At 44.6% G+C, this 9858-nt stretch overlaps 2 protein-coding genes across 3 annotated transcripts in view; both read left to right on the forward strand.

The window, feature by feature from the left end:
- LOC111965653 (adhesion G-protein coupled receptor G2-like) overlaps positions 1-364 on the forward strand; it is a 34686-nt gene extending 34322 nt beyond the window's left edge. Inside the window, exon 23 of the mRNA XM_023989836.2 lies at positions 1-364. This exon is cut by the window's left edge and continues 979 nt beyond it. The gene's annotated coding sequence lies outside the window, so the exon portion shown is untranslated.
- A 2399-nt stretch (positions 365-2763) lies between these two features.
- The window catches only part of LOC111965654 (transcription cofactor vestigial-like protein 2), a 17412-nt gene continuing 10317 nt past the window's right edge, over positions 2764-9858 (forward strand). Inside the window, exons 1-2 of one of the 2 annotated variants that reach the window (XM_023989839.2) lie at positions 2764-3089; positions 5744-5955. In XM_023989839.2, the coding sequence (XP_023845607.1) occupies positions 5763-5955 (193 nt within the window). In that variant the 5' untranslated portion in view covers positions 2764-3089; positions 5744-5762. The remainder of the gene's footprint in view (positions 3090-5743; positions 5956-9858) is intronic. The other variant, XM_023989838.2, reaches the window with a different exon arrangement.

Raw genomic sequence — 9858 nt, forward strand, 5'->3', positions numbered from 1 at the left:
CTTGCTGTTATGCAATGTACTGTAGGCCTACCCTTGATCCGTGGATCTGTCACCATTTTAACTGAGAAAAAAATCCAGGACATTTCATGACACACGTTATGTTCACCGCCATCTCTAAAAGACTTGAAGGTTGATGAATGTGGATTGTTTAGCGTAGGGGATAATGCAGTAGAGATATTTTATGTTCAGTCTTTTCTCCATTTCTCCATCTCAAATACAGCTTACTGTATGAATGGCGCTCTTCCCACGCTCGCCTTTTGACACAAAGATAGGGCTACTAAGTAACAATAACATTCTGTATATACAGTGGGGTCTGAAATTATTGACAGCCTTGATAAAGATGAGCAAAAATGACTGTATCAAATAAATAATAAAAATACTGAGCTATATTGTATGCTCAAACAAATTGGGAAATTATACTATTTTATTCTAATACAATTGCTCAGAGAAAGCCCATGGCAAAAACCGGTGGAGTCAATGCTGTTTCCACGTCATTAAAAAATATATATCTATGTGATGATATTGAATCAACTTGGAAAACTAATTGGATTTGCAAAAAGTCATATATGTAAGGGAAAGTTTGTATTTTTTTCACCCAACTTTTAACCTAAATCCAATGACAGGGTGACATTGTTGGTTGATTTCACATTGAATTCACGTTAGTTGACAACTCAWCCAAATGTAAATCAAAACTAGACATTTAATTGACATCTGTGCCCAGTGGGAGAGATTTTGTTTAACACTATACTTTTGGTTAACACAATACTTATTTTTTTTTAAAGGTATGGTCAAAATGATTGACAACCCTGTTTTCAATACCTTTCAATACTTCACCTTGCAAGGATAAYGGCACTGAGCCTTTTTCTAAAATGTTTTATGAGTTGGAGAACAAATTGGGGGGGCGGCGGATCATAGACCATTCCTGCATATAGAATCCGTCCATATCCTTGATATCCTTTGTCTGCGCTTATGGACTGCCCTCTTCAATTCAAACTACAAGATTTCAATGGGTTTCAAGTCCAGAGACTGAGATGGCCTTTGCAAAACGTTGATTTTGTGGCCAATTAACCATTTCCTTGTGGAAGATCTTGCTGGAAGATCCACTTGTGACAAAGTTTCAGCCTCCTGACAAAGGCAACCAGGTTTTTGGCTAAAATGTCCTGGTACTGGGTGAAGTTAATGATGCCGTTGACCTTAACAAGGGCCCCAGGACCAATGGAAGCAAAAGAGTCCGATAATATCAAAGATYCACCAACACATTTTACAGTAGGTATAGGCTTCTTTACTGCTTATGCATTCTCATTTCGACGCCAAACCCACCACTGGTATGTGTGGCCAAATAGCTCTAATTGAAGACAAATGTAAACAACTTCAGTACAGTGCATCATAGATAACGACGATCCAACGACAGTGAGAGTCATCAAACAATATCTACAGCAGCCCCTGCAGCAAAACACATAAAGTATATGTTCTACACTACAGGGTAAAAAACTATTAAGTTGGGGTGCTTCCAATATCTTGTCTGTAAGAAGAGCTTCATGTACTGTATGTGACAGACCTCTGGGGTCTAATACATCTCCTGGTTTTGTAGGATTACCGCAGGGTGAGGYCTAGAGCTGAAATGTGGACTAATACACTTCTTTACAGTTATGGGTCCCATTTCCTAAAGTGTTTCAGGTAGGAGTGCTGTTCTAAGACCAGGTACCCTCTGTCCATGTAACCATATTAATTATTATGAAAAGGCTRAACGGATCCTAGATCAGCACTACTATGTTTCATGAATACAGGCCCTGCCCTGGTATACAGTGTACTCCAATTTTTGKGCCTGTTCTGGTACGTTATCACTTTGCTCACTTTTTTGTTGTATGATGGGAGTATTTATTCTCTTTCAAATGACATTGAATAAACCAAGTCAAAGCTGAGTCTTATTTTGGAAAATACATATCATTTGTTTGGCTCATGTGTCTTCCAGACAGTATACACAGTTTTTGGAGGACACATTGTGAGCATGTTCAACAGTGTAGTCAATTCAAAATGTCCATTCTCAACACATCTGACAATAAGGCTATTTGTCAAGTACATGATAGCATAACTTCACATTTCTCAATGTGTCCTTATATTGACYAGTGAAAAGAYGTCACACCACATCACCATTGGTGGCTGTAACTATCATTGTGGTTCTCTGCATGTGTAACAGGAAAACCTCAGTGGTATCTTTTGTATTGTCAGTGTACTTTCTGAAATCTATCATCATTTGTCATAATATCAATCACGAATACGGCTCTCGTTTTTGTAAGAGAGCTATTTAAAATAAGAATTTCAAATATAATATTAACATTTTATTACACCCCTAAAAAATGAAATATAAAAAACATTTTATTACATTATTGTCTGACATTACTGTGTGAAATGCTCAGCTGTCTGCATTCTGCCTATAGGAAAACATCTATACCAAGCATACAAAGCTTGTCTTAGTTTAACATTAGAATTATTACTTGCACAGTGCACAAAAAGTATGATAATGGTGTTATCTCGGCGTAACACCCATTCTATAACGATGATATTCATTTTAATCCTTTCAGTATCACACAGTAGATATTTCCACACTTTATAATTGACCAACTCTTTCCATATAGCATGTGTTCTCAAAAAACATTTTCTAAACGTGAACGCGAGTTTTTGACAGTGTAGTTCACTAAGGAATGTTTTGATAAGGTGCTGCAGGTGTGTGGAGGAAGTTGTTAAGTTACATTCTCTTCATACCGTCATAGCGCATCACACCCTCCCTCGCGATATCTCCACACAGCAGGCAGCTCGAGCGCAGGATGTGTTGAAAGAAGGCKGGTTTCTGACGAACAAACTCCAATAAACGAAGAGTTCGATGTTTTCTCCATCAATCTGGACATTTGAGAGGACAATAGACTTAACAGGTTGTGTTTTATTTAGCAGCATTCGAGGCATGCCAGTGCTGTTGTCAAAATAACGTTATTTTGAGTAATTGTGGGCAATTGAAATAGGCAGCATCAAGGGTTACTTCAATCAATCAAACCTGGGACTTGGTACTTGATCAGAGRAGCTCACCTGCTCAGGTAAGAGAGAGTACATGGCATGCATTTCTTTGTAATATAATCTTACAAGACTGCATACGTAATGTATGGTTTTATCAATATTTGCAGATACATGTCTGATTATTATAATTCCCCACTTTATGGTGTACTTATTTCACTTGGGAACTTTTTTATTCAATATTACATGGTTGTTGACATAATTTAACTGAAAAAAAGGTAGGCCGATTTATATACAGAGATAAAAGTTGTGATGCAAAAGGMAGGTTGACCTTTATTGTTATGAATCTTGCCCTGGAGGCAAAACTGAGCGTTTCCTCTAGATTGGCCAGCTGCAAAGTCAACATTGTCTATATTGTAAAAACATTCACTTTTTGGTCTTAAATTAAGGTTAGGGTTAGGCATTAGGGTTAGTACTGTGGTTAAGTTTAAGGTTAGGTTTAAAATCAGATTTTATGACTTTGTGGCTGCTCCAGCTACACACGAAAATATAATGGTTCTAAATAGACCCAGATAAGGGTTATTTGGCTTGTAACCATAACGGAACCCTTTTTGGTGCTGTAGTTACAACCCTATTTGGACACCTTTTATATAGGACCCCTTTTAATGGTTCTTTATAGAACCTTTATGGAGAATGGTTCTATAAAGAACCGTTAAAAAAGGATCTATATAGCACCGGGAAAAAGGGTTCAGCTGTGGTTACAACCCTAATTGGGGCTATATAGAACCCTTTTTTATGTTTCTTTCTAGATACTTTATGGAGAACGGTTCTATAAAGAACCTTTTTCAATCTGAAAGTTTCTTTGTAGATCCTTTTGAAGAACCATACAGGGTTCTTTATTCTGGTGAGCCATATTATACTGTTAAAATGCTATAGGTGTTRTTATTGAGTTAATTGACAAGTTGAATCAAGYGAGCTACCTCTGGAACAGCTGGGGGGTCCCTGAGGAGAGAATTGAGAACCACTGACTGATTTAGTCAACCATTTTTAATTGRCACAAGGCCATACATGACTCATTCACAAAACACCATCACTTGCCATAAATAATATGCAATGGCATAACACAACACATTAGATAAACTGGAATGACACTCTCACTCACGGTTGTACAAAAAGAGCTGTGAGCAAACCACGGCCCAAAATATTCTAATGAGCCGGTCCCCAATCTTTTAATTATCACTAAAAGAGCAAAGAACCCTTTTGTGAACTGTAAAGAACCATTGAAGAGTTCAAAGGGTTTTTTGAGCCATTATGGTTCCCCACAGAACCATTACCCTTCCCAAAGAACCCTTGAGGAACCCTCATTTTTAGAGCGTATTGACCACTCTGCAGAGCTGCCTCCAGTACATGAGTCATCTCAATAAATGCCAAACTGCATAAAAAGGATGTAGTGAACAGCCWGTAATGTGCTGACATGAATAAGCATTGATTTACTTTGAACCTTCAATTTGTGTAATGACAAGCAGACATTGTYTGCAAATAACAGATAAAGACCAATAAAAGATGACATTTCAGTCAGGTTTTGAATAGCTTAATCTGCCCATTATTTTATGTTGATACATGCACAGATGAAGGCGATTTCTCAACATGTGTTCGATGAATCAAATAAGATCACCTGGATACCTTTCATTATTGAATTATTATGAGTGGAAAACAGAAGTGGAAAACAAAGTGGAAAACAAAATCACAAATGAATGTTAGGTTATAACCCTTTTACTACTTCATGGTGAGATGATCTGTGAATTCCTCTGGATGCTACAATAGCCACCCAGGTCAGTAAATAAAACAAAAATGGAGAGAGTAAGCCCTAGTTCAAAAACCTCTCTATCGCCGTACCAAACTAAAGAACACGTATCTTTGTCTTTGGAAGAGTGGGGATAGAGTGCCTTCTGAAACCACGCAATACACCTCGTCAAACTTCTGACAATAGTTCGGCAGCCTCTTCCGCTGTTTCGGTGCTATGCAAGTGAAACAGGCCTCTGTTTCAGGCAGCGCGCCAGAGCAGTTCTTCCACTGTCRGGAGAAATGGTAATGTATGTTAAAATATGTTAATTGTATGCAAATAAAGGTTGCTTGGCCACACCCACCGCGGAAGCACAATCATGGTCTCGGATTCTCAGGTGGACTTCTRTGAGAGGTCACTGTTATGCCAGCCGACTAAACTCAACTCCACGATTCATGATGGAGTTGAGAGGTGACAAGTGTGGGCGGACTGGAGTTCCGATGTCACATAAAAKAAYGTTTTTTTWAAATMAAAAACGATGGATTTCCACACCCAAAGAATTGGCCGCGTTTACAAAGAACAATGTCATGGAGTTGAGTTTAGTCGGCTACTGTTATGCCTGAATTCAACCCAAAACCAACAAGGAAGTCTGCTGCAGTGTTGAGAGCGGTTGAATGAAAACAATTGGTATGCCAAGCAAAGCTCTTAACCGTCCGTGCCAGCCCACTTTTCATTTCTATTCAGTTTGACTCACCATAAGTTCAGCATCTGAACTGTGCATTATAATGTTATATCCATATCCCTTAATTATGGACGTACAAAAGCCAAAACTCAAGTGACTCAGCAAGCACATACTGAATGGGTAGCCTAGCCTACAGATGATGCATGGACTTGTTAGGCAATATATTACGGTTCTCTACCTACCAACCATTGTACTCTACTATGTTCCCCCAGGATCTAAGTTGAGTCAGCGATGGCAGGACGTTCAGGTAGCCCCCAGGTAGTTGTAAAGACAGAGGAGCAGTCCAATAGAGTCATCTTCACCTACTTCCAGGGTGACATCGGTAGCATGGTGGACCAACACTTCAACCGTGCCCTCAGCAAGGCCAGTAAGACCAAGGCCCCCASCGGGAAGGGCAAAAAGAGCCGAAAGACTGTCAAATCTGGTGAGCAGACTGATACCTAACTATGCAATGAAGGTTGGAATTAAGACTAGAGTGATTGATTGAGTGATTGGCCAATACACTTGGAGTCCAGTGCGATTAGGAAATAAACTTTATATATATATTTTTATAATAATATATATATTATTGTGGCTGAAGGGAAGCAATTCCCCGCAGCAATGTTCCAGCGTCTAGTGGAAAGCCTTYMCAGAAGAGTGGAGGCTGTTAAAGCAGCAAAGGGGGAACCAACTCCATTAATTAATGCCTATCATTTTGGAATGAGAGGTTTGACAAGCAAGTGTCCACATACTTTTGGCCATATAGTGTACATTGATCTAAATCAGGCTTGAATTATGAATGCAGGTACTATCAGTCTGACAATGATTTTGATGTGATATGAATGTCACGAGTCCCGCCGAAGATGGTGCCTCTTCCTGTTCGGGCGGCGCTCGGCGGTCGTCGTCACCGGCCTACTAGCTGCCATCGATTTCTTTTCTTTTTGTTTCTGTTAGTTTGGGCTGATTGGGTGCACCTGTTTTGAGTTTAGTTTTGTGGGTTGGTTATTTAAGGGAAGTAAGCCCGCTGGGTTTTGTGCGGGCTTGTTATTCTGTTGTATGGTGGTGATTTTCCTATGTAGTGGATTCAGTCTTTTTATGTTGGACTGTAWTTTTGACGCGCCCTGTGTTGTGTGGCGTAGCCTTCTCATTAGAGTATTTCTGGGTGAAATAAATATTTCCACTTGCAAAGGAACTACCCTGCTCTCTGCACTTGACTCCTTCATTTCACCATTGAAGTTGTAACAGAAGCCCGCACCTAACCATGGAGTCAGCAGAAGCAGCAACCACCCCTCTTCCATCGATGGAGGAGCGTGTCCTCCATCACACCGCCGTTCTCCATAGGATTGGGTCRGCAATGGACATGATGATGGAGAGAATGGAGCGATGGGAGAGGAGTGGTTTCCCGACGTCTACCCCAGCTCTTTCACGGACGTCGCAACCTACTCCTTCCACGTCGGCGTCTGGTTCCGGCGCGTTGCGTCTCGCGCTCCCGAGGGAGTACGACGGAGCGGTGGCTGGGTGCCAGGGGTTTTTGCTCCAGTTGGAGCTTTACTTGGCTACTGTTCATCCGACTCCCTCTGGAGAGGAGAGTGTTAGCCTCCTCATCTCCTGTCTGACGGGTAGAGCCCTGGAATGGGCTAACGCGGTCTGGAACGGTCCAGACTCGGTTCGAGACCACTACCCAGAGTTCACCCGCCGCTTTCGGGCCGTATTTGACCATCCTCAGGAGGGCCGTGCGGTGGGTGAGCGACTGTTCCACCTCAGACAGGAGACGAGGAGTGCGCAAGACTTCGCGTTGGAGTTCCGGACCTTGGCTGCTGGTGCGGGGTGGAATGACAGGGCCCTGATGGACCATTACCGATTTAGCCTTCGGGAGGACGTCCGTCGGGAGCTAGCTTGTCGGGACAATACACTCTCCCTTGATGAGCTGATTGACATGGCAATACGACTGGACAACCTGCTAGCTGCCTGCGGGCGTTCAGAGGGGGTCCTGTCAGTTCCACCTCCCAGCCCTCCCGCTCCAACTCCGATGGAGTTGGGAGGAGCTGCATCTAGGGGGACCGGACCGGAGGAGGTGGCTTCTCTTGCACCTACTGTGGCCGGAGAGGACACACTTCGGATCAGTGCTGGAGGAGTCCATCTGGGAGTCGGGATGGCAGGCGGAATACTCCTCGCCACCCCAGGTGAGTAGGCACAAGACTCACCCAGAGCTCCCTGTTGGTCACCATGTTTTTGGTTATTTTTTTTCACTGCGTTTTTCCCCTCTCTTCAGCATAAGGCGCTAGTCGACTCAGGCGCAGCTGGGAGTTTTATGGATCGCGGACTCGCCCGTAAGTTGGGTATTCCGCTGGTGCAGATAGACCCACCTTTTCCCGTGCACTCCCTAGATAGCCGACCGTTAGGGTCAGGGCTGGTCAGGGAGGCTACGATTCCGCTGGACATGGTAACCCAGGGGGAATCATAGGAGCAGATCAGTTTTTTACCTTATTGATTCACCTGGGTTTCCAGTGGTGTTGGGGGTTCCCTGGCTAGCCATTCACAATCCCCTAATTTCCTGGAGACAGGGAGCTCTTCAGGGGTGTCAGATGAGTGTTCAGGTAGGTGTGTGGAGTTTCCATCGGTGCCACGTCGTGAGAGTCGTCTAATGTAGACCAGTCAGTTTCCACTGTGCGCATTCCCCCAGAATATGCCGATTTGGCTATCGCTTTTAGTAAGACAAAAGCGACCAAATTACCACCTCATCGACGGTGGATTGCGTGATAAAACCTCCAGGAGAACGCTGCACTTCCCAGGAGTCACGTGTACCCATTGTCACAGGAGGAGACGTTGGCTATGGAGACATATGTCACGGAAGCCCTGGGACAAGGGTTCATTCGGCCCTCCATGTCACCCGCTTCCTCGAGTTTCTTTTTTGTGAGAAAAAAGGAGGGAGGACTGCGTCCGTGCATTGATTATCGACGGTCTAAATTCAATCACAGTGGGATTTAGTTATCCACTACCTCTCATCGCTACGGCGATGGAATCATTCCACGGAGCGCGTTTTTTCACAAAACTGGACCTCAGGAGCGCGTATAATCTGGTGCGTATTCGGGGGAGACGAGTGGAAAACAGCGTTTAGTACCACATAGGCCACTATGAGTACCTCGTCATGCCGTATGGGTTGAAGAATGCTCCAGCCGTCTTCCATCCTTTGTAGATGAGATTCTCAGGGACCTGCACGGGCAGGGTGTGGTATAATATTGATGACATCTTGATCTATTCTGCCACACGCGCCGCGCATGTTCCCCTGGTGCGCAGGGTGCTTGGGCGACTGCTGGAGCATGACCTATACGTCAAGGCTGAGAAATGTGTGTTCTCCAAACCAGCCGTTTCTTTCCTGGGATATCGTATTTCCACCTCGGGGGTGGTGATGGAGTGTGACCGCGTTAACGCCGTGCGTAATTGGCCGACTCCAACCACGGTAAAGGAGGTGCAGCGGTTTTTAGGGTTTGCCAATTACTACCGGAGGTTTATCCGGGGTTTTGGCCAAGTGGCGGCGCCCATTACCTCACTGCTGAAGGGGGGCCGGTGCGTCTACGGTGGTCGGCCGAGGCAGATGGAGCCTTCAACCAGTTGAAGGTAAGGTTTACTGAGGCTCCCGTATTGGCGCATCCGGACCCTTCGTCAGCGTTCATAGTGGAGGTGGATGCGTCCGAGGCTGGTGTTGGAGCCGTGCTATCACAGCGCTCGGGCACGCCACCGAAGCTCCGTCCCTGTGCTTTCTTTTCTAAGAAGCTGGGTCCGGCGGAGCGGAACTATGATGTGGGGGACCGGGAGTTGCTAGCTATGGTAAAAGCCCTGAAGGTGTGGAGACACTGGCTTGAGGGGGCTAAATACCCTTTTCTCATCTGGACTGACCCACCGCAATCTGGAGTATATCCGAGAGGCGAAGAGACTGAATCCGCGTCAGGCTAGGTGGGCCATGTATTTTACTCGCTTTCGATTTACAATCTCTTACCGACCAGGTTCCCTCAACACTAAGGCCGACGCTCTGTCTCGTCTTTATGACACGGATGACCGGCCCATCGATCCGACTCCCATCCTTCCAGCCTCTTGTGTGGTGGCCCCGGTGGTATGGGAGGTGGACGCGGACATCGAGCGGCGTTAAGGTAGAACCTGTGCCGTCCAGTGTCCGACTGGCCTGAGGTACGTACCGCTTGGTGTTCGTGATCGATTGATTCGGTGGGCTCACACACTACCTTCTTCGGGTCATCCGGGGATTGAGAGACAGTGGCGGGTCTTAGGGGGAAATACTGGTGGCCCACCTTGGCTAAGGACGTGAGATCCTCTGTCCTCTTTCCTGCCTCGG

Source organism: Salvelinus sp. IW2-2015, linkage group LG6.2, assembly GCF_002910315.2.
Source record: "Salvelinus sp. IW2-2015 linkage group LG6.2, ASM291031v2, whole genome shotgun sequence".
Taxonomy (NCBI): domain Eukaryota; kingdom Metazoa; phylum Chordata; class Actinopteri; order Salmoniformes; family Salmonidae; genus Salvelinus; species Salvelinus sp. IW2-2015.